General features: G+C 43.3%; 1 protein-coding gene across 2 annotated transcripts in view; it reads left to right on the top strand.

The window, feature by feature from the left end:
* CCDC85A (coiled-coil domain containing 85A) overlaps positions 1-25,291 on the top strand; it is a 333,147-nt gene extending 307,856 nt beyond the window's left edge. Inside the window, exon 3 of one of the 2 annotated variants that reach the window (XR_008891555.1) lies at positions 21,894-21,987. Coding sequence is in view for 1 of the 2 variants with exons in the window: in XM_056567717.1 (XP_056423692.1) it covers positions 21,894-21,943 (50 nt within the window). In the remaining variant the exon portion in view is untranslated. Of the gene's footprint in view, positions 1-21,893 lie in introns of both variants that reach the window. The other variant, XM_056567717.1, reaches the window with a different exon arrangement.
* The last annotated feature ends 459 nt before the right edge of the window (positions 25,292-25,750 follow it).

The following is a 25,750-nucleotide window of genomic DNA, read 5'->3' as shown; positions in this document are numbered from 1 at the left end:
TAACCCAAAATTAGTTTGAACGGTTTGGCGAACTCTGGCAAAAAGTCTGGTCTATACCTCTACTTCACCAACAGCCATATACTGGGAGTGTATATATGCTTGTGATTCCCCCTGCAGCAGCCCGGTACCTCAGAAGCCCAGAGCTATGTTTTCTCCGAGGCTGATGACAGGCTGTGCAAGGGACTGGGCATTGGGATATCATGGCCCGCCTCCTCATGATGTTATGCCTCGCCCCCTTAATACAAGTCTATGGGAGGGGGCATGATGCCCCTTCCATTGACTTGCATTGAGGGGCCAGACGTGATGTCACAAGGGGGCGGAGCCGTGATGTCATGATGCTCATGCCCTTCACTGCCCATCATCAGCCTCGGAGAAAACTCAGCTCTGGGCTGCTGAAGTACCAGGCTGCTGCAGCGGGGGATCGCGGGGGTTCCCAGTGGCAGAATCCAATTTCTCCTTAGAAGTTCTGCTATGGGACAGCAGAATTCCTATTAGCGAGTGATAAGTGAGAGGATTGTTCAAGCGGAATCTGAACTGAATTTCCTTGTGGAAATTCCATGCAGAATCTCTGTAGTGCAAACGGGGCCTTAGTGCACCACAACAAAATAATAAATGCAGAAGACTTTCTGTGGTGCTGCTTTACTACAATTATTGTTTCGTGTGGCCTACCCCTTTCTGTGTTGGTTACTGATCACTATCCTTCGCAGAGATCTTCTCCTAAGAACTGACATTCCATGATTGGCTAGAAGATCTTTTTGAAAGGCATTATGGACAATCCTGGGGTCATGTGATTCTTTCTTCACCTTTCTTCCATGTGGACAAAGCAAACTTTTAACAAAGTTCTGACCAAACTCGAGTTCTATGGGTTCACTTCTCTGATCTCTAATGGCTATACTAGAAAATAGACAATACATGATACTCTATTGGTAGATATATGTGACTAGGCACCCAGAGGTTGGGATGTGACTTGCAGCTTGTTAAGGCTAGCACGTCATGATCATTTCTAGAATTTATATAATGAGAAATCTACATCCTTAAACAAAGTCTACGACCAGTTTTGTCAAATTAAATCACTGATATTGCTGAAAAGAGAACACTATTGTGTTATGAATATTACCTTTATATCTTAATGTGCTGTATTATCTGGGAACATTTTTTTATTCAATAAGCAAATTAGCATTTTGGTGGATTGGGGCATGACTCTAACTATGGGAGCACCCCTATGACCACCTGCATTCCTTCTATCTCTTCCTATAGCCACCCCTAATCTAAAAGAATAAGAATGAGGGCATATACTTTAGGTGCACAACAATAAAATATCCCCAGGGATTCCAGGGCAAATGTATTATACTACAACCTTTAGGGGTCAACCCCCAAGGGGTAAGCCCTAAACTAGAAACCCCCCCTAAAACTAAATTTTATTAGATCATTTAAAACATTTGAGCTCTGATATAGTGATTTAAAAGCACAGCTAGTTATTGTCTTAGCGATATACGTGCATCCAAGAACCCATTGGTATTGTTTATGTGCTTAAACAGCACTAATATGAGGATGCCGTTAATATATCAGATGGACACTGATAGCTGCTTATTAAAACATAGATAGCCTTCCGCTGCCCGACGTTTCGTTGGCTACGCCAACTTTATCAAGTTACAGAGGCTAATGGCCGTTCGGTTGGACCTCTCTCCCTTTTATGTCCTCTGCCTGTGATGTCAGAATCCACTGCATCACTGTGCGCTGTCTGATCAGCCTATCTCCGCTCGGATGGCTTCACTCACCTATCCTGTCATTCCACGTCACTACATGTTGATGCCCTGCCTACCAATCACTGCTCTCTCTTCACCGCTGTGTCCTCTACATGTATATGATGCGCGGCGCATGTCTTCGCATTTAGTGCATATCACTCTCCGGTCCGTCCCACTACGCATGTCAGTCCAGAGTCTCCCACTGCGTAAGTCCGCCGCGCATGTCAGTGGACTTGCACTGACTCGTGAGAAATACCAGGACCTGCGCCTGCGCGTCCACCCGGAATGCTCCAAAGGAGAACTCCGCGCATGTCTGTGGACTTAGTTTTTAAAGAAAGCTGATGGTAAATGGTAAATTCTGCGCATATCTGCGGACTTAATTATTTACATAATTGCTGATGGTGGATATTGATAGTCAGGTCCGCATCTATTCTTAGACCAAAAAAACGCAGACTTGGTTATTATTGCGAATGCTGGTGGTGGATGTAGGTGATAGGATCCACACTTATTATTGGACTTGATTCTTCTATTCATTTAGGATAGACTATTAGTGTTAAAGTCCACACTTAGTTCTTCTATTCATTACTAATAGGCTTGGTTGTACTTCTTCCACATGTGGGAGAGTGTCCAGACTAAATTGTTCTAGGATGTAAAATATATCATTCTCCACATGGATATAAGATACATTATTCTCCACATATGAGGAACAATATATTGTCCTCCACATATCAAGGGTAGAGTAGTGGTTACTCAGTAGGTTCTATTGATAATCTATGCTGGCATAGGTCCTATTGACATCCTGTGGTATAGTGAATGAAACATGAAAATCATAATCCAAAATAAATAGATGAGGCTATCATTATTGCTGTTACAGTCTGTGTATGGGACAAAATCACCTAAAATTCTGGAACAGATGATCATATTTCACTGTTGTGCAATTAGATCTTAGTCATTCATAGTCTGTTTAGATGGATTACAATTTAGTTCACCTTTTTATTCTCCAATTTAATTAGTCGGACCATAGATGTCTATATTAGCATTTAGATATTCGTCTTGCTGGTTTCACTATATTAATTTTCCTTCCTTTTCTTATCCTTGCTAGGAGTACAAGGCCACAATGAACCGTAAGCAAACAACGCACAATCCCATCCAAATCCAGTCGACCACTCCCCTTGTAGGTGAGTATATCCTAATAGCCCTTTGGTAAGTACTAATCACCAAAATTCCACACTATAAATTATTATAGGTAATGGACTAATTTTTATGTAATGGATAGATTCTGGTTTTTGTTTCCTTATAGTACATACACATCCCACATACACATTAAAGGCTGCTTTAATAGAGCGTATCGGAATGATCGGAATAGACTTCTTGGACCGAACAATAGGATTTTCACACCAACAGACTCAGTAATCAGAATGATAGGCAAATATGATGCCTATACCCCACAGATCAATCAAATATTGAGAAGACATTGGCACATCCTATTATCTGATCCGGTTTTGAGTGGGAGGATTGGACCCAGACCCAACATCACATATAGAAGGGGAGCTAATTTACGCGAACTGTTGGTGCATAGCCATTTTGAGGAAAAAACTGAAATCCCACAGACATGGTTACCTAATCAACAAGCAGGATCATACCCCTGTGGCCATTGTACAGCATGCAGCTCCTTCTCTAGAACCAAGGAATTTATCAACCCCAATGACAACAAATCTTATAAAATCTTAGATTTCATAAATTGTAGTAGTAAAAATGTACTATATATAGCTTGTTGCACGTGCCCAAAACTTTATGTGGGCAAAACAACTCAAGGAGTTAGACGAAGGATTGGGAAACATCTCAGTACCATCAGAACCCATGCAGATACACCGTTGGCCAAACACATCAGGACCGCACATAACAACAGGAGTGACCAAATTAAATTTTGGGGGTTACGTCAAACCAAAATGGGTCCAAGAAAAGGTAATGTAGACATGATATTACTTAAGGAGAAGGCCAAATGGATATATAAGTTGAGGACAAGAAGTCCGGATAGACTAAACAAAAATTTTTCTTTTGCAGCGTTTTTTGAGAATTAATGACAAATATAATGATTCAGAACTAAATAGATAATAATGAGCACTGGATATATGGTTCCTCTCCCCCGGGACTCTGCACCAACTAATTTACATATAACTACAATTATGATATAAGGACACCTACTAAGTGAGAAGTATAATGAGTAGATACCTGTAGTCACTACATTTAGGACAAATTTACTCAATGAAAGACCATACGATCATTAGAAAGTAAATTACATCTGTATATACGTACCTCCGGTGGTGGATGGGATGGTTGAGTGGTGGATGTGGGATGTGTATGTATGTACTATAAGGAAACAAAAAAACAGAATCTATCCATTACATAAAAATTAGTCCATTACATATAATAATTTATAGTGTGGAATTTTGGTGATTAGTACTTACCAAAGGGCTATTAGGATATACTCACCTACAAGGGGAGTGGTCGACTGGATTTGGATGGGATTGTGCGTTGTTTGCTTGCGGTTCATTGTGGCCTTTTACTCTAAATTGTAATCCATCTAAACAGACTATGCATGACTAAGATCTAATTGCACAACAGTGAAATATGATCATCTGTTCCAGAATTTTAGGTGATTTTGTCCCATACACAGACTGTAACAGCAATAATGATAGCCTCATCTATTTATTTTGGATTATGATTTTCATGTTTCATTCACTATACCACAGGATGTCAATAGGACCTATGCCAGCATAGATTATCAATACAACCTACTGAGTAACCGCTACTCTACCCTTGATATATGGAGGACAATATATTGTTCCTCATATGTGGAGAATAATGTATCTTATATCCATGTGGAGAATGATATATTTTACATCCTAGAACAATTTAGTCTGGACACTCTCCCACATGTGGAAGAAGTACAACCAAGCCTATTAGTAATGAATAGAAGAACTAAGTGTGGACTTTAACACTAATAGTCTATCCTAAATGAATAGAAGAATCAAGTCCAATAATAAGTGTGGATCCTATCACCTACATCCACCACCAGCATTCGCAATAATAAGCAAGTCCGCGTTTTTTTGGTCTAAGAATAGATGCGGACCTGACTATCAATATCCACCATCAGCAATTATGTAAATAATTAAGTCCGCAGATATGCGCAGAATTTACCATTTACCATCAGCTTTTTAAAAAAACTAAGTCCACAGACATGCGCGGAGTTCACCTTCGGAGCATTCCGGGTGGACGCGCAGGCGCAGGTCCTAGTATTTCTCACGAGTCAGTGCAAGTCCTCTGACATGCGTGGCGGACTTACGCAGTGGGAGACTCTGGACTGACATGCGTAGTGGGACGGACCGGCGAGTGATATGCACTAAGTGCGAAGACATGCGCCGCGCATCATGATTGGTAAGCAGGCCATCAACATGTAGTGACGTGGAATGACAGGATAGGTGAGTGAAGCCATCCGAGCGGAGATAGGCTGATCAGACAGCGCACAGTGATGCAGTGGATTCTGACATCACGGGCAGAGGACATAAAAGGGAGAGCGGTCCAAACGAATGGCCATTAGCCTCTGTACCTTGATAAAGTTGGCGTAGCCAACAAAACGTCGGGCAGCGGAAGGCTATCTATGTTTTAATAAGCAGCTATCAGTGTCCATCTGATATATTAACGGCATCCTCATATTAGTGTGCTGTTTAAGCACATAAACAATCCAAAGGGTTCTTGGATGCACGTTTATCACTAAGACAATAACTAGCTGTGCTTTAAATCACTATATCAGAGCTCAAATGTTTTAAATGATCTAATAAAATTAAGTTTTAGGGGGGTTTCTAGTTTAGGGCTAACCCCTTGGGGGGGGACCTCTAAAGGTTGTAGTATTATACTGTAGGTGCTCCCAGAGATAGGCATGCCCCCAATCCACCAGAACTCATGTGCATACTGAATTAAAAAAAAGTTTTCCTGTCAATAATGAATTATAACATTTTAAAGGTAGTGTTCATTACACAATCAGTCCTCTGTTCATCAATACCAGTGGCTTAATTTTGCCAAACTGGTGGTAGACTCCTTTTAGCTGTATTCAAGGAAAGGTAAGTGTGGATACCTCTTCATAAAATCATTATCATATGTCATTTGGTCAGCACGTTCAATCAACAACATATTAGAGAAGCGGCCACTGTGACTGAATACAGAGGCAAGAAAGTGATTTAAGGTTCAAAGAAGTAGGTAAAGAGAAATGGCCTCAGTTATTAAAGTTATAGGAAGGAGTATTTGTTCACAGTGATGTCCCAGCATTGGAGTTGGATGCACAGTGATGCCAAAAAAACTGTGATAATAGAAGAGGAATGAAACCAGAGTCATGTCACAGCTAATAGATGACGGCCATTGTGATGTCATAGGGAAAATAAAAGATATCAAAGCGGACCCCAAATGAAAATCATATTGAGGAATTGTTCACACCAAACACGTGTGTCCAAGTTATTTGACGAATAAGCTGTTCCTCATGGGTGAAGTGCAATGGCAAAACCAATGTCCCAACCCATCAAACTGACTCCATATGAGTTTTCCTCCACCATTTATGTTCAACAAATGAGACTAAAGAGCCATATATTTGTCAAGTAACCCTTAGGGGGCTTTAAAGGGGTACTCCGGTGAAAACCTTTTTTCTTTTAAATCAACTGGTGGCAGAAAGTTAAACATATTTGTAAATTACTTCTATTAAAAAATCCTAATCCTTCCTGTACTTATTAGCTGCTGAATACTACAGAGGAAATTATTTTCTTTTTGGAATGTTCTCTGATGACATCACGAGCACAGTTCTCTCTGCTGACGTTATAATAATAATAACACTTTATTTATTGTTGTCCTTAGTGGGATTTGAACCCAAGTCCCCAGCACTGCAAGGCAATAGTGCTAACCACTGAGCCACCATGCTGCCCTTAGCATACATCTGCTATGCATGGTTGCTAAAATGGACAGAGATGTCCGCAGAGAGCACTGTGTTCGTGATGTCATCAGTGTTCAGAAAAGAAAGGAATTTCCTCTGTGGCATTCAGCAGCTAATAAGTACTGGAAGGATTAAGATTTTTTAATAGAAGTAATTTACAAATATGTTTAACTTTCTGCCACCAGTTGATTTAAAAGAAAAAAGGTTTTCACCGGAGTACCCCTTTAAGACCTGAAGTCTGCAAATACTACATTAATAGAGTGACACCAGAAAACATACCATGAGCTGATTTACAACTAGGCAGAAAGACTTGTGCTACAATAAATCAAACAATCAAACATAAAACAGTTCAGTCATGCAAGCAAAGTCAGATATTTGCAATGAGCAATAAAAGGCATTTAGCATTGAAAAGCTACATGTTTTTACTGTTAGCAAAGCACTGACTGCTATGTGTAGGAGGAAACTTAAATGTGCCTGTCAGATTCAAAAATGTTTTATATGCTGTGCATCCTGGCAAAATATTAACCTTTCTAATATACTTCATAAGAAAATGCTATTTCCTTTTTATAGAAATCATGGCTTATAAAATCATGTCTTTGTCTAAGCTAAACCACAGGCATATAAATGGCCAATATAAATCATATGGGGAAAAACTGTTCCAGATTAAACCCCCTCAAAGGACTAGGGGGCACTAACTCCATCTGGAGAAGAAAAGGTTTGGTCTCCAGGGGCGACCCGTCTACCTCAGGAACTGGTCACAGTAGAAACAGTTGAAAGTTTTAAAATAGGGTTAGATACATTCCTAGAACAAAATAACATTAATGCTTATGCAGAAATATAATCATATCCCTTCCCCTTCATGTCACCATACCCTTACCTTCAATTCTTTGGTTGAACTTGATGGACATATGTCTTTTTTTTTTTTTTAGCATACTAATTAACTATGTAACAGAGGAGTGCTAGCCCATGCTCACTTACTGGACGTTGTATGCAAATGTATTCAGTTATATTACATGATCTAAAATATATCTAAGAATGGATTGTATTTGTCTTCCTTGATGCACAGGTTGACCTTCGAACATTGTTAATAATAGTTCATAGAAAAAAATAAAAAAAACTTGAGAAATGTTGTCCATTCTTTACCATACTGGTATCATCTTGTATTGACCTTGAGTTACAGTCTGTATTATGGCCCAGAACTGTATTCATCCTTCTTTGGAAACAGTACACATACTTATTGGTTTATGCCTTTGAGACAAATTGGAGAGTTAGTTTGCTCTGTAGGCTAAAATGGTGACAGAATGGACATTCAATTGCTGTGAAAGAATAGGCATTTTTTGGATCAGTGAAATGTTGAGGAGCGTAGAATTTACAATATTCCTCAATAATTCCTTTAGTGTATCGGGCAATGAATTGTAAAATTTGTATTTTATGTTGATATGGGTAAACAGTATTATAGAATAGTATTCTTGAGTGTCATGAGTCCCAGCTTGCATTTGTCCAATTTTCCTTCCCCATCATGGACTTCTGTACAATTCCTTCTCAGCAAAGGACAACAATTTAGAAAAGAGATAGAAACAGACATAGGGAATAGAGATGAACAAACCAAAACTGTCAAACTAGGTTTGGCTTGAACTCAAGCCTTGTACTGTTTATTTCAGCTTGAACTGCCAAAATAGCATCAGCTGAATGGCAGAAGGGAGGAAGAAAATGACCTCAGGGTAGCTTGTAATGCCTTGCAAATAACAGCTCACCCACCCAATCAGGAAGCATTATAGGGGCGATATCAAAGCCACTTATAAAGCCTATGCACATACAGTAGCTTCAGCAGCCATTTTAGAGACAGCAGGTGTTTGGTGAACACCTCTGTTAAAGTGAACAGTGGGCAGTTAACAATGGAGTAGAACAACACAAAAACAATACTTGTAGTGAAAGGGGTTATCCACCTGTCAGGCCCAAGGCCTGATTATTAAAATCCTATATGTGTATTATAATTATAACTGTGTGATGTATTATCCGAGCCATGGGTGAGAGGTCATTCAGACTGTGTTTTTGTGTATTGCATTTTATTGGGGGGTCTGGCTGTTTGTTTACATCTCCTTTGAAGTCAAAGGCTTTTTTGAAGTCATGCACTCTGGTCCCATCATATAATCAAACAGATAAGGGGCCAGGAAGAGAGAAGACCCCCTGGTGGGATCAGAGGGGAGGGGGCAATGGAGTCTCCCTTCCAAAAAGGCAGATATATAATATTTAACAATGCTAGACTCAGGGTGTTCAAGGCTGTGCCCCAAGCTGACAAGACCTTCCTAAGAACAGCACTTTCACTCACTCATGGACTGCTATATCATCATGCTGTAAGAACTTCATCTTTTGTTTTCTCAACTTGCCTTGCTAAACTCTTTTATATATTTTTGTAACTGTATGTCATTTGTTTCTGTATTTTTATATAGTCAGCACTGTGATACTGTCACGCTCGGCTGGCAGGAGGTGGATCCTCTGTGCCAGAGAGGGATTGGCGTGGACCGTGCTGGTGGACCGGTTCTAAGTTGCTACTGGTATTCACCAGAGCCCGCCGCAAAGCGGGATGGTCTTGCAGCGGCGGTAGCAACCAGGTCGTATCCACCAGCAACGGCTCAACCTCTCTGACTGCTGAAGATAGGCGCGGTACAAGGGAGTAGACAAGAGCAAGGTCGGACGTAGCAGAAGGTCGGGGCAGGCAGCAAGGATCGTAGTCAGGGGCAACGGCAGGAGGTCTGGAACACAGGCTAGGAACACACAAGGAAACGCTTTCACTGGCACAATGGCAACAAGATCCGGCGAGGGAGTGCAGGGGAAGTGAGGTATAAATAGGGAGTGCACAGGTGAACACACTAATTAAGCCAACTGCGCCAATCAGTGGCGCAGTGGCCCTTTAAATTGCAGAGACCCGGCGCGCGCGCGCCCTAAGGAGCGGGGCCGCGCACGCCGGGACAAGACCGACGGAGAGCGAGTCAGGTACGGGAGCCGGGATGCGCATCGCGAGCGGGCGCCTCCCGCATCGCGAATCGCATCCCGGCTGGGAGAGGTATCGCAGCGCACCCGGTCAGCAGGTCTGACCGGGGCGCTGCAATTGCGAGGATGTTGCGAGCGCTCCGGGGAGGAGCGGGGACCCGGAGCGCTCGGCGTAACAGTACCCCCCCCCCTTGGGTCTCCCCCTCTTCTTGGAGCCTGAGAACCTGAGGACAAGACTTTTGTCTAGGATGTTGTCCTCAGGTTCCCAGGATCTCTCTTCTGGACCACAGCCTTCCCAATCCACCAAGAAAATTTATTTTCCTCTGACCGTCTTGGAGGCCAGAATCTCCTTCACGGAGAAGACGTCAGAAGAACCGGAAACAGGAGTGGGAGAAACAAGTTTGGGAGAGAAGCGGTTAATGATGAGTGGTTTAAGGAGAGAGACATGGAAGGCATTGGGAATACGAAGAGAAGGAGGAAGAAGGAGTTTGTAAGAGACAGGATTAATCTGGCACAAGACTTTGAAAGGACCAAGATAGTGTGGTCCCAGTTTGTAACTGGGGACACGAAAGCGGACATATTTAGCGGAGAGCCATACCTTGTCTCCGGGAGCAAAAATGGGGGGAGTTCTTCTTTTCTTATCGGCAAACCTTTTCATGCGGGATGAAGCCTGTAAAAGAGAATTTTGGGTCTCTTTCCATATGGTGGAAAGATCACGAGTCACTTCATCCACAGCGGGCAAACCAGAGGGCAAGGGAGTAGGGAGGGGGGGAAGAGGGTGACGGCCGTACACCACGAAAAATGGGGACTTAGCAGAAGATTCTGAGACTCTGAAGTTGTATGAGAATTCGGCCCATGGTAGAAGATCTGCCCAGTCATCCTGGCGGGAGGAAACAAAATGCCGTAAATAGTCACCCAGGACCTGGTTAATCCTTTCTACTTGCCCATTGGATTGGGGATGATAAGAAGAAGAGAAGTTTAATTTAATCTTGAGCTGTTTACAGAGGGCCCTCCAGAATTTAGACACGAATTGGACGCCTCTATCCGAGACGATCTGCGTGGGCAAACCGTGAAGACGAAAAATGTGTACAAAAAATTGTTTTGCCAACTGAGGCGCTGAAGGAAGACCAGGAAGAGGAATAAAATGTGCCATCTTGGAAAATCGATCAACGACCACCCAAACAACAGTGTTGCCACGGGATGGGGGTAAGTCTGTAATAAAGTCCATACCAATCAGTGACCAAGGCTGTTTGGGGACAGGCAGAGGATGAAGGAGACCAGCAGGCTTCTGGCGAGGAGTCTTATCCCGGGCACAGACAGTACAGGCCCGCACAAAATCAACAACATCCGTCTCCAGAGTCGGCCACCAATAGAAACGAGAGATGAGTTGCAAGGATTTTTTGATGCCTGCATGGCCTGCGAGGTGGGAGGAGTGTCCCCATTTGAGAATCCCGAGACGTTGGCGTGGAGAAACGAAGGTCTTCCCTGGAGGAGTTTGCCTGATGGAGGCTGGAGAAGTGGAGATCAGACAGTCAGGAGGAATGATGTGTTGCGGAGAGACCTCTACTTCCGAGGCATCCGAGGAACGAGAGAGGGCATCGGCCCTAATGTTCTTGTCGGCAGGGCAAAAGTGAATTTCAAAGTTAAAACGGGCAAAGAACAACGACCACCTGGCCTGGCGAGGGTTCAGCCGTTGGGCAGACTGGAGATAGGAGAGATTCTTGTGATCGGTGTATATGATAACTGGAAATTTTGATCCCTCCAGCAGATGCCTCCATTCCTCAAGTGCCAATTTAATGGCCAGTAATTCTCGATCCCCGATGGAGTAGTTTCTCTCCGCCGGAGAGAAGGTCCTAGAAAAAAAACCACAAGTAACAGCATGCCCGGAAGAATTTTTTTTGTAGAAGGACAGCTCCAGCTCCCACTGAGGAGGCATCTACCTCCAATAGGAAGGGTTTAGAAGGGTCAGGTCTGGAGAGCACGGGAGCAGAAGAAAAGGCAGACTTGAGACGTTTAAATGCGTCTTCCGCTTGGGGAGACCAGGACTTGGGATTGGCATTTTTCTTGGTTAAAGCCACGATAGGAGCCACAATAGTGGAAAAGTGTGGAATAAATTGTCTGTAATAATTGGCGAACCCCAAAAAACGTTGGATAGCACGGAGTCCGGAGGGGCGTGGCCAATCTAAGACGGCAGAGAGTTTATCTGGGTCCATTTGTAATCCCTGGCCAGAGACCAAGTATCCTAGGAAAGGAAGAGATTGACATTCAAACAGACATTTCTCCATTTTGGCATAAAGTTGATTGTCTCGAAGTCTCTGAAGAACCAGGCGGACATGCTGGCGGTGTTCTTCTAAGTTGGCAGAAAAAATCAGAATATCGTCCAGATAAACCACAACACAGGAATATAAGAGATCACGAAAAATTTCATTAACAAAGTCTTGGAAGACGGCAGGGGCGTTGCACAGGCCAAAGGGCATGACCAGATACTCAAAGTGTCCATCTCTGGTGTTAAATGCAGTCTTCCATTCGTCCCCCTCCCTGATGCGGATGAGATTATAAGCACCTCTTAAGTCCAGTTTGGTAAAGATGTGGGCACCTTGAAGGCGATCAAAGAGTTCTGAGATAAGAGGTAGGGGGTAGCGGTTCTTTACCGTGATTTTATTAAGTCCGCGGTAATCAATGCAAGGACGTAGGGAGCCATCTTTTTCGGACACAAAAAAAAATCCAGCTCCAGCAGGAGAGGAGGATTTGCGGATAAACCCCTTTTTTAAATTTTCCTGGATGTATTCAGACATAGCAAGAGTCTCTGGAGCAGACAGAGGATAAATTCTGCCCCGGGGTGGAATAGTACCCGGGAGGAGGTCAATAGGACAGTCATAAGGCCTGTGAGGAGGTAAAGTCTCAGCTTGCTTTTTGCAAAACACGTCAGCATAGTCCATATAAGCCTTAGGAAGACCGGTTACAGGGGGAACCACAGGGTCACGGCAGGGAGTACTGGGAACCGGTTTAAGACAGTCCTTGAAACAAGAAGTACCCCAGCTCTTGATTTCTCCTGTGGACCAATCAAGGGTTGGGGAATGGCGTTGAAGCCACGGTAATCCAAGAAGAATTTCGGAAGTGCAGTTGGAGAGGACCAAAAACTCAATTTTTTCGTGATGAGGTCCGATGCACATTAGGAGAGGTTCCGTGCGGTAACGCACGGTACAGTCCAATCTTTCATTGTTAACACAATTGATGTAGAGGGGTCTGGCGAGACTGGTCACCGGGATGTTGAACCTGTTGATGAGAGAGGCCAAAATAAAATTTCCTGCAGATCCGGAATCCAAGAAGGCCATAGTAGAGAAGGAGAAGGTAGAGGAAGATATCCGCACAGGCACAGTAAGGCGTGGAGAAGCAGAGTTGACATCAAGAACTGTCTCACCTTTGTGCGGAGTCAGCGTACGTCTTTCCAGGCGGGGAGGACGGATAGGACAATCCTTCAGGAAGTGTTCGGTACCGGCACAGTACAGGCACAGATTCTCCATGCGGCGTCGTGTCCTCTCTTGAGGTGTCAAGCGAGACCGGTCAACTTGCATAGCCTCCACGGCGGGAGGCACAGGAACGGATTGCAGAGGACCAGAGGAGAGAGGAGCCGGGGAGAAAAAACGCCTCGTGCGAACAAAGTCCATATCCTGGCGGAGCTCCTGACGCCTTTCGGAAAAACGCATGTCAATGCGGGTGGCCAGATGAATAAGTTCATGCAGGTTAGCAGGAATTTCTCGTGCGGCCAGAACATCTTTAATGTTGCTGGATAGGCCTTTTTTAAAGGTCGCGCAGAGGGCCTCATTATTCCAGGATAATTCGGAGGCAAGAGTACGGAATTGGATGGCGTACTCGCCAACAGAAGAATTACCCTGGACCAGGTTCAGCAGGGCAGTCTCAGCAGAAGAGGCTCGGGCAGGTTCCTCAAAGACACTTCGAATCTCCGTGAAGAAGGGGTGTACAGAGGCAGTGACGGGGTCATTGCGGTCCCAGAGCGGTGTGGCCCATGACAGAGCTTTTCCAGACAGAAGGCTGACTACGAAAGCCACCTTAGACCTTTCAGTAGGAAACTGGTCCGACATCATCTCCAAGTGCAGGGAACATTGCGAAAGAAAGCCACGGCAAAACTTAGAGTCCCCATCAAATTTATCGGCAAGGATAATCGTAGGCCGGAAGCGGTCACTCGCTGCGGAGGAGGTGCAGGAGCTGGCGGAGGAGATGATTGCTGAAGCTGTGGTAGTAGCTGCTGTAGCATCACGGTCAGTTGAGACAGCTGGTGGCCTTGTTGCGCTATCTGTTGCGACTGCTGGGCGACCACCGTGGTGAGGTCGGCGACAACTGGCAGTGGGACTTCAGCGGGATCCATGGCCGGATCTACTGTCACGCTCGGCTGGCAGGAGGTGGATCCTCTGTGCCAGAGAGGGATTGGCGTGGACCGTGCTGGTGGACCGGTTCTAAGTTGCTACTGGCATTCACCAGAGCCCGCCGCAAAGCGGGATGGTCTTGCAGCGGCGGTAGCAACCAGGTCGTATCCACCAGCAACGGCTCAACCTCTCTGACTGCTGAAGATAGGCGCGGTACAAGGGAGTAGACAAGAGCAAGGTCGGACGTAGCAGAAGGTCGGGGCAGGCAGCAAGGATCGTAGTCCGGGGCAATGGCAGGAGGTCTGGAACACAGGCTAGGAACACACAAGGAAACGCTTTCACTGGCACAATGGCAACAAGATCCGGAGATCAGGGAGTGCAGGGGAAGTGAGGTATAAATAGGGAGTGCACAGGTGAACACACTAATTAAGCCAACTGCGCCAATCAGTGGCGCAGTGGCCCTTTAAATTGCAGAGACCCGGCGCGCGCGCGCCATAAGGAGCGGGGCCGCGCACGCCGGGACAAGACCGACGGAGAGCGAGTCAGGTACGGGAGCCGGGATGCGCATCGCGAGCGGGCGCCTCCCGCATCGCGAATCGCATCCCGGCTGGGAGAGGTATCGCAGCGCACCCGGTCAGCAGGTCTGACCGGGGCGCTGCAATTGCGAGGATGTTGCGAGCGCTCCGGGGAGGAGCGGGGACCCGGAGCGCTCGGCGTAACAGATACCTTTTATCAGATTAAATGTTTAATTAATCAGCTCTGGTCTTTGATCTCTAAATATATGAGCTCACCTTTCTGAAGGAGGCTCTGGTAAAACACGTTTATCTAAGGGTTAATTTGGTGACTTGCTGGGACTTGTAGTGGATACCCAGAGGTCTGGAGGCTTTAACCCTTGCACCATCACACTCTCTCTAATGTCTTGGCTGGACCGATAGGGTGTGATCGTGACAACTGGTGGCAGCGTCGGGATATATTTAGAGATTTTTTGTGCTTGCTGGATGTTACCTGTAGGGAAATCTTAGCACTAAAAATAAATTGCATACATATTCTTGTGTGTAAATTCCAAAGACAGAGCTCAGTGCTGGTTTAAAAGACATACAAAAAGAGTGTAAGACAGTTCTGTCCTCCCCATCTCCTGTTTTACCTCCTCTGTCTCATCTCGGAAATATGGAGGCATATCGCAAGCAGTCCAAGCCTGCACTGGAGCTAATGTGCCAAGAAAAGGACATCCCTACTGCAGGAAAGAACAAGGAACAACTTATTGCTGATCTTGTGGAGTATGATGCCCGTGCAGAAGAGCTGAGTGACATGAGACAAAGTCCTACAGCTGGAACTGCCATCCAAGGACTGATATCTCCTGGGGAATGCAACATTACTCCCCATCAGGACAGTACTCCACATGAGGCCTTGGACTCTGATATGCGGACTGCCTTACAACACCTTGGGAATGTGGATGCCAATATGAAACTCCAACTGCTTCTCCAATACCAAACTGCAGAGAGAGAGGCACGAGCGGCAGAGAGAGAGGCACAAGCCGCAGAAAGAGAGGCCCAGCGAAGGCATGAACTGGAGGTTCTGAGGCTGAGAGGGGATGCTTCATCCGCACGGAGTGATGTGCAGGATCAAGGAGACCACAAACCCTGCTTGGAACATTTCCCCATGTTGGAGAAAGATGGTGATCTGGATGTGTTCCTGAGGGGATTTGAAAAGGTTTGCCGGCAGTTCCATCTACCTAAGAAACAGTGGGGACGATATCTAACCCCACGGTTGCGAGGAAAAGCTCTGGATATGTTTGGTTCTCTTTCCTCTGAGAGTGACCAGGACTATGAGGCAACACAATCTGCCCTGCCCAGAGACTTATCGGAAAAAGTTCCGGACTTTGCAACAAAGTGCCACAGAAAGCTGCAATCAACATGCAGGTCAGCTAAGGAGCTAAGGACTGCATTCAGGCTATGGACTGGGGGCCTACAAGTCACTACCTTTGAGGCCCAGGAGGACTTGATGTTCCTGGATCAGTTTCTCCAAACACGGAGCTTTGAAGCCAGAGAGTGGATTTTGGACCGCAAGCCCAAGAAAGCCATGGAAGCAGCAGAACTAGGAGATGACTTTGCCAATAACCGGGCGCCAGCAGCAAAGCGTGGTTCTGCACAAGCTGGAGCAAGTACCTGGAGGGGAGCCACACACCCACAGAGCACCACCAGGCCAGCCAGGAAATTCTTGCCATCATCCCCAAAAGCAACAGGAGCCACATTGGGTCAGGGGGACACCCGCCGATGTTACAGATGCAACAATATTGGGCACCTGAGTGCCACTTGCTCCAACAAGAAGAATTCTCCACCGGCAGCTGGAGGTCACACAGCCATTCTTCTGGTGTCCAGAGCGGTGGAGAAAAGAGGGGATAACCTACAGAGTGTAACCGTGGGTGACCGGGTGACAGTGGGGTTACGAGATTCTGGAACCTCATTTACCTTGGCCTGAAGTGGTGGATACAGAGGACATCATCCCTGGAAGAACCATGGCCTTAAAAGTAATTGGAGGTGTGCGGCCTGCTGTGCCCATGGCCCATGTGTACCTGGATTGAGGTACAAGCAAAGGTTTGCGGGAGGTGGGGGTCTCTGAGGACATCCCTGTTAATGTTCTGCGGGGAATGATTTGGGTTGGATGCTCTGTCATTATGCTCTAGAGGACACTACCTGCACACTGGATGGGCTAGGAGAGAGCCCTGTTCATTCTGAGGTACTGTGAGAGACTTTGGGAGACACTGCGAGATGTGGAAACTGGGAGGGAGTACAGGGGATTGATAAATGTTTATCTGTGACTGAACCAGTAATGTTTTCCAAAAGTGAAATGGGGTATATTGTAACATGTGGTGACAATGCATTGCCAATGCCAAAACCTAGTGGAGATGGACTAGGGGGAGGGGTTGGTGTGCCCCTGGGGACATTTAAGGATGAGGGACCAGCAGTGAGTGATATGTCCCAATCCTGTGAGCCTAAGGCGGAGGAGGGAAGGAGTGATAGCCCTGTGTATGATGCCTGTAACATTTTTATGCCTGGAACTGAGGGAGAGGAAGGTGGAGATGCTAGTTCAACTGGGGGAAATGTGCTCCCTGATGCCCAAAGATGGGGGGAGGGAAATGAGCATTTCCGGGAAGCTCTGCGCAGTGCCCCTTCCCTTGAAGGGCCGAGACAACCTGCTGAACATACAGGTGTTGACACAGATGGGCATCGGGTATATTGGGAAAATGATATCTTGTACTGGGAGTCCAAAGGCATGCTAGGGGCCCAGGAGAGAGAAAGGCCGTTAGTGGTTCCTAGGCAGTACAGGAAAGAGCTGCTGAGGTTGGCCAATGAGACCCCCCTGGCAGGACATTTGGGAGTGGCCTATGTGGTCATAGAGAAGGAATGTCTAACTGTGGTCTGGGCTTTGCAAAAATTACAGCCATACCTGTATGGCAGGGATTTTACTGTCACAACTGATCACAACCCTCTACATTGGTTGGACAGAGTGTAACAATGGCACCTTGAAACAAATGCTAAAAACATTTGTAGAATCGGAGGGCAGAGACTGGGAAAAATATTTACCCCATCTGTTATTTGCTTACAAGGAGGTACCCCAAGAGCCTACAGGTTTCTCGCCCTTTGAGTTATTATATGGTCACAAAGTGCCGGGACCCCGAGATTTAGTTAGGGAAGAATGGGAAGGGGGGCTACCTGCCCCTGAGACTTCTGTGGTGGAGTATGTTCTGATATTCAGGGACTGGATGCAGGCATTGACGGGGCTGGGACAGGACAACCTCATAGCTGCACAGTCCAGGCAGAAGTACTGGTATGATTACAATGCAAGGGACCGGGTCTATGAAGTGGGACAGAAGCTAATGGTTCTGAACCCCATCAGGCAGAATAAGTTGCAGGCTGCCTGGGAGGGTCCCTTCCCCATTCTGCAGCACCTAGAACCCACCAAATTTGTAGTTGCCCTTGATGAGAAAGGTCAGAGGCAGAGACAGTACCACATTAATATGGCATACTATGACCCTGAGAAGGTGGTACTCAGTGTAAGTAGTGCACCAGAGGAGGGGCTGGGTAGTGATCCCCTACTAGACCTAGTGGAGGAAGCTAAGAGCCAGGGATCCCTTCAGGATGTGGAGATCAATCCACAGCTTTCAGAGGAAAAAAAAAGGCAGCTAAATGAGGAAATTGGCCCCTTCAGTGCCATCTTTGCCTGGGAATGAAGGGCCTGTGGTGTCAAGAAGATAAATAGATAGTTAAGGGAGACAGATCTATCAGCCTGGATAGGCAAGATCTCTCTGTCCCCATCTTAAGGGAGGTATCAGGCCCAAGGCCTGATTATTAAAATCCTATATGTGTATTGTAATTATAGCTGTGTGATGTATTATCCAAGCCATGGGTGAGAGGTCATTCAGACTTTGTTTTTGTGTATTGCCTTTTATTGGGGGGTCTGGCTGTTTGTTTACATCTCCTTTGAAGTCAAAGGCTTTTTTGAAGTCATGCACTCTGGTCCCATCATATAATCAAACAGATAAGGGGCAAGGAAGAGAGAAGACCCCCTGGTGGGATCAGAGGGGAGGGGGGAAATGAGTCTCCCTTCCAAAAAGGCAGATATATAATATTTAACAATGATAGACTCAGGGTGTTCAAGGCTGTGCCCCAAGCTGACAAGAACATCCTAAGAACAGCACTTTCACTCACTCATGGACTGCTATATCATCATGTTGTAAGAACTTCATCTTTTGTTTTCTGAACTTGCCTTGCTAAACTCTTTTATATATTTTTGTAACTGTATGTCATCTGTTTCTGTATTTTTATATAGTCAGCACTGTGATACCTTTTATCAGATTAAATGTTTAATTAATCAGCTCTGGTCTTTGATCTCTAAATATATGAGCTCACCTTTCTGAAGGAGGCTCTGGTAAAACACATTTATCTAAGGGTTAATTTGGTGACTTGTAGTGGATACCCAGAGGTCTGGCGGCTTTAACCCTTGACGATAGGGTGTGATCGTGACACCACCATAAGGTGATTTTAGTACATACCTGGCAGACAGTAATGGACATGCTTAGGAAGGATCTGCGCTTGTCTTGGCGGTAAATGACTATGCTGTGAGATTACCATAATACTGTGGCTAGCTTTTTGTGAACTGTTATTTCCTGTTTGAGTTTTCTTCTTTTGCCTACAAATCCCATAATTCCATTTTCCTCTCTCCCACACATCAGCCAACCCACCCATTGAAACATATAAATGAGCTGCATCAATTCAAAAGACCTGTGGTTTTCAATCAGGGTGCCTACAGCTGTTGCATTAGTTGCTGATTGATCTCTCTCCCACCATTCAATCTATCCACCCATTGTAGCAGACAGGCTCCCTGTCATTAGCAATTTTGCAAATTTTGGAAGGTTTAGTTTTCACGCTGTACAATTTAAGGAAAAAAACTACATGTTTTCCTTATTTTGTGGGTCAATATGATTAAAATGATACCCATGATTTGATACTTTTCTAATACTGTACCGCTTAAAAAAAAATCTAATTAGTACATTTAAAATCCCTCTATTTTGACGACCTATAACTTTTTCATTTTTCCTGTATGAGGGCTAATTTATTTCACTGTGATCTGTACTTTTTATTGATGCCACATTTGTGTATATAAAACTTTAAAAATTTTTTTTATAATTTTTATTTTTGGAATATGATGTGACAACGCATTTTGAATTTTTTTTAAATTTACGCTCATGCCGTTCACCGTACGGGAACATTAAAATTATGTTTTGATAGTTTGGACATTTACGCATGGGGTGATACCAAATATGTTTATTCATTTTTCACCAATTTTTATTGGGGGAGGGGATTTTTCAATTTTTTTTCCTTTTTTAAAACTTTTTTTTTTACACTTTTTATGTCCCCATAGGGGACAATATATAGCAATCACTTGATTGCTAATACTGTTGATTCATAGGACACAGCACTGATCAGTATTATCGGCGATCTTCTGATCTGGTCTGCTCGATCTCAGACCAGAGCAGAAAACCCGTGGAGACAGAAGGAGGCAGATGAGAGGACCTCCGTCCCCCATTATGGATGATTGGATCCCCACATTTTGGAGCTGCGGACGATCCGATCATCCATTTTTCTGACCGCACTGACACAGATGACGTGATCTGTATTGATCACAGCATCTGAGAGGTTAATGGTGGACATAAGCTTGATTGCTCATGGGACCTACCGTGCATGACGCAAGCACCACCCCGGTGCTCGCGGTCATGTGCAGGACTTAAATGTACAACCGCACAAGGTTGTACATTTATGTCCTGCATCATTAAGGGGTTAAACAAGCTGTTACCACCAGATACCATCTGTTTACCCATAACTATACATGTTGCTGTAATGTGGTATTAAATTTGCCTTATAAACAGCATAAAACTATTCAGATACATTCCTAGGTGACCTAACATTGTTAAACATGGCCCTTAGGGTGCTTAGACAGTTTCATATACAATTATTAGGGCTATTGGTAAAGTTTGGGTCCGATTCAAACCAAACTTTTTGCCAGACTTTGGCAAACAAGCTGAACCAAACTTTTAAAAAGTTCATCCATCTCTAATAGGGAACTAATCTAAGGGACATGTAGCCTCTCTCTCTTAAGTTGGACAACAGACAACTTAAAGGGGTACTCGGTTGGAAATTTTATTTTTAAATCAACTGGTGCCAGAAAGTTTAACAGATTTGTAAATCACTTCTATATAAAAATCTTAATGCTTTCAGTATTTTTCAGCTGCTGTATGCTCCAGAGGAAGTTGAGTTGTTCTTCTCTGTCTGACCATAGTGCTCTCTGCTGACACCTCTGTCCATGTAAGGAACTGTCCAGAGTAGGAGCAAATCCCCATCGCAAACATATCCTGCTCTGGGCAGTTCCTGACATGGACAGAGGTGTCAGCAGAGAGCACTATGGTCAAACAGAAAAGAAATTCAAAAAGAAAATAACTTCTTGTGGAGCATACAGCAGCTGATAAGTACTGGAAGGATTAAGATTTTTAAATAGAAGTAATTTACAAATCTGTTTAAAAGGGTACTCCGGTGCTTACACATCTTATCCCCTATCCAAAGGATAGGGGATAAGATGCCTGATCGCGGGAGTTCCGCAGCTGGGGACGCCCGTGATCATGCACACAGCACCCCGTTTGTAATCAGTCCCCGGAGCGTGTTCGCTCCGTGTCTGATTACGGTTGACCGCAGGGACGGCGGCGTGTGACGTCACGCCTCCGTCCCCGTGTGACGTCACGCTCCGCCCCTCAATGCAAGCCTATGGGAGGGGGCGTGATAGCCATCACGCCCCCTACCATAGGCTTGCATTGAGGGGCGGAGCGTGATATCACACGGGGGCGGAGGCGTGACGTCGCATGCTGCCGGCCCTGTGGTTGAGCGTAATCAGACCCGGAGCGAACTGATTACAGACGGGGTGCCAGCTGTGGGACTCCCGCGATCAGGCATCTTATCCCGTATCCTTTGGATAGGGGATAAGATGTGTAAGCACCGGAGTACCCTTTTAACTTTCTGGCACCAGAAATAGTTTTCCATCGGAGTACCCTTTTAATGCCCTCCTATATTAAGATGGCAAAATCATGATAGCAGAAATAAAAGTGAACATCAGTTTTATTATACCTGTATTGTATTTATTTTTGCCTTGTCATTGCCCTATCCTGAGTTTTAGAGAATAGAGCCTTGTGTAGGACATTTTATGTATCATTGTGCTAATTTTTTTTATTTTTTTTTATTTTTCCAGGTTGTGTGGAGGAAACTTGGAGATGCTGCAGGTTCATGTCCTGGAATTAGACATCTTTCTGGAAGTCAGTACAAAGGACCAATGTAGACCAACATGGATACCGCCTAAGCCCTTGTGGAAAAAGAATAACCTTAAAATGATGATGTTACTAGTGGAAAAACGAAAACAAAACAAAAGTTACTCACAAACGCTAAGCCCCAGACATGATGATGTGTCTGAACTTTTCACTGTATAGATTGATACATGGCACAACCTTGTCAAAATTATAAGCTGCAAATCTGTTCTTTAAAATAAAAGGAATATACACTTCTTGATAGCACATATTATAAATACCTTCTGATGGCACAGTTGTTTAATACCAAAAAAAAAAAAAAAAAAAAAGAAGCTAAAGATTTATTTATAAATAATGTTTCAGTCCAGTAAATTAAACATATTGATATAATGTAAGATGTCTAACCATAATGAAGGTTACATTAAAAAGTTATTGTAGCACAACAAAAATGTTTAGGTATTCTATATAGTAATGGTAACTGGTAATTTTGACGTAATGCAAATATGAGATAAAAGTTTTGGTTACTTATTTATACTGTTCAATGTAGAATATTATTATTACTACACCAGGCATCTGGGGTTCATCTCCTATAGTATTACTGATAGAACAAAATAAAAAATAAAAAAATGAATATACCACATCCTATTCCATTACAGAAGCTTTTGAAATGATATAATAAAGAGACTTTTCTTTGGTTCCTACCTATATCCTCTTCCTAAATATGGTGCTGCACAATCGTGGGCATGCCAAAGTGCTCTAGCTTCTATTGTTTTAAATTTTATTACCAATTTTAGTAATTATTTTATCATTTTCAGTTTTATTTATTTTTGTATTTATGTTATTTAGATATCAATTAATTAATGATTTGTTTTGTGTATTTATTTTTCTATAGAAAATGTAGTTCCTGATTAGTTGTGTTTAGAGGTGCTAAATTTATGCTGATTCCTTTCAGGGAATAGATAAAATTAAAGCTAGTCATGAAAATAAATTTAATCATAATGAGAAAAAAAAAAGATGTTTTGAATAGAATTTACATAATTTTAAATAACCAGTGGGACCACTCTTGACTTTTAGATGTACATTATTATTATTATTTCAAAGTTTCAATTAAAAAGAATTCTAAATAGTATTGGTAATTTATATCTTTTTGACGTTTTGGTTTGTTTTTATAAGTTGGGGGAAAAAATCTAAAATTGCACTGCATTTATGTAACTCGAGCTTATCTTGCATATGATTCATTGAAAGAAAGATTGACAAATAATCAAAGCATGAACTTCCATTACTCAACTGCTAGATGCTTTTATTCAGATTGCCTGAGTATTGACCAAGAGGTGCCATAGTTGTGTGTAGTTGGATTTCTTCATATGTTAACAATCATTAGGTTGTGTGTAGTTAAAATGCTTTGATAGATGTTTGATGTGTTCCAACTGCTATGATAGTTTCTTGTATGAATGTGCAACAGGCTTGTTAAAATATATAGTTGCTTATTTTTTCACTTTAAATATATAATAGGAATGCAACAATCTTCTATTTTGTAAAATATAATATGAAATTATATTGACATATTTGAAAAAATTGTTGTTTCAGTATTCATTGTTTCTATGAATTTAGAAAATAATTATGTAGAACTAAAATGACATCTGACTGCAGACAGAGACCTGATTGTTAGAACATCTCTTCACCCACCCCCAGTAAGAGGTGTAAATTACAATTTAATATGCTAAATACACAGACAAGGCCTGCCTGGCCAATAATCAAAATCTCAATGAAATAATTGAGCACATAGAAGTTACCTCCATGTTAATTTTGTGCATCTGACTGCCCAAAATACCAAAATACGGGCCTGGTATGCTTAAAAAGTATAAAGAAAAGTAATGCAAACAGACCCCTCATATGCCAAGCTTTGTTAGCTGACAGGTGCCCTACTAAAATTCCCAAATGCATTTACTACTTACAAATTGTATGAAACCAAAGTATAACATAAATTTTTTCCCAATGGCAAAGTTATAGAGTTTGCAGACTCAGCATTCACTTCTAAGCTCTGAAACATTCTATCCATAAATATTTGAAAATGTTGACTTTGGCAGATTGACGTCTTCATTATTGTAATATGGCAGATATATCTCTATCTTTATACACAGAAAGGCCTTTGTGCAGCTTCTGAACTGGAGCCTAAGATATTTCATGCCTCTGCATTTGAGATATATAAATGTTTATTTCATTTTATCTACATATCACAAGGGCACACCATATAGTTACATAATTAATAGGTATGAAAAAAGACAAGAATCCCTCAAGTTCAACCTTACTGTTTTGCAGTAAGGTTTTGGTATCCGTGGCCTGCATACAGTAGCCTCAGTTCAGGTTAGCTGCATCCCTTATATTAATGGATGAAGGTGAGATGTGTAGAAATGTATTTTCAAAAGGTCCTATGACATTAACCCCTAGAAGATCCATGAGGTAAATGTACGGCATGACCGTAATTTGGGGAGCGCCAGCCAGTGCTGTACTCGGGTCTCTTCAACATTCAACACTCCCATAGAATAATGGAGCACATGCTGTCTGTGGATAGGAAATAAGTAACTTTTCATTGGAGTTTTCCTTTAAGGACCCCACACACTTCCCATACTGTAACCCCTTTACTGTACATATCACTAAGCATGTTCCCCAGTTAATGGGCCATTTCTTTATGTCCATATGTGTGCAACAGTGTAGATAAAAGAGGATGTTGGAATTGGTAAATATGACAAAACATTGGCCCTCATTTACTATTGCAAACCCAACATGTTTTGTCGCGTTGTGTGCCAGATTCTGTCGCATTGCGCCAGATTTTGCACCAGAATTTGCGCCAGAATTGAAAAAATCCTGACTTACTTTCCATTTTGCTAAGAAAACCCGAAAAAGGGGCGTGGCTGCTGTGAAAGGGGACGTGGTCTCCGAAAAGGGGCGTGTTCCCAACATTTTCACAAAAAAACAACATATTTTCTAAGGTTTCCACAGAAAATGTGATGGATTTGAGCTGAGGAAAAACAGACAGATCAGAACATGTGTCAAAAAAGCAAAGTGTAGGGAAAGTGGAAAATGTAGGGAAACCTTAGTAAATACCGTGGAAAATAAATTGTAGGGAATTAAAACCCACAAAGAAACCTCCACAACACTATTAGTAAATAAGGGCCATTAAATTTAAACAAGGCTGGTTTACAGGACTTTGGTAAAAAGTTTAGTTGGGACCAAACAAATTCTGTCCAAACCTCAACTTCACCAATAACACTTAAAGCCCTGTATAACACTGGAAGGTCATCTAGGAGTGTATAGAAGTACTTTTAGGCAGATTTAGGCCAAAATGAACTGCTAGTAGATTTTAATGTTGTTAACATGAAAAGGGGGATATTATCCCTATTTGGTGCGATAATTATCCCTATTTGGTGGTGGATGGATTTTTGACAACCAGGTATTAGAAGAAGCGATGGCATTTTTCAAGCAATTCAAAATTATCCCATTTTGGGGAGAATCAACAGGATTGGTGGCCTAGAAAGTGTACCAAAGTGACACTCTCTGCTCTGCTTTTTCACAACAATTAAAGTACCACAAAAAAAAAAAAAAAATGGGCACATTAAACTTGCAATGAAATCAACAGAACAGATAGGGAATGCACCACCCATCCACCCGGAGTTCATGAGATCCTTATTTATTCTATTTATTCTCCTTTCTGCCATGCGGCTGATGCTATTTAAGCAGGTTCAACTGAAACAAGCTTTTAGCAAACTTCAGACCAAACGTATGATTCTGCAGGTTCGGTTCACTC

This window comes from Hyla sarda, chromosome 3 (genome assembly GCF_029499605.1).
Source record: "Hyla sarda isolate aHylSar1 chromosome 3, aHylSar1.hap1, whole genome shotgun sequence".
Taxonomy (NCBI): Eukaryota; Metazoa; Chordata; class Amphibia; order Anura; family Hylidae; genus Hyla; species Hyla sarda.
The sequence above is the reverse complement of the archived record's forward strand: the minus strand, read 5'-3'. Positions and strand labels throughout refer to the sequence as shown.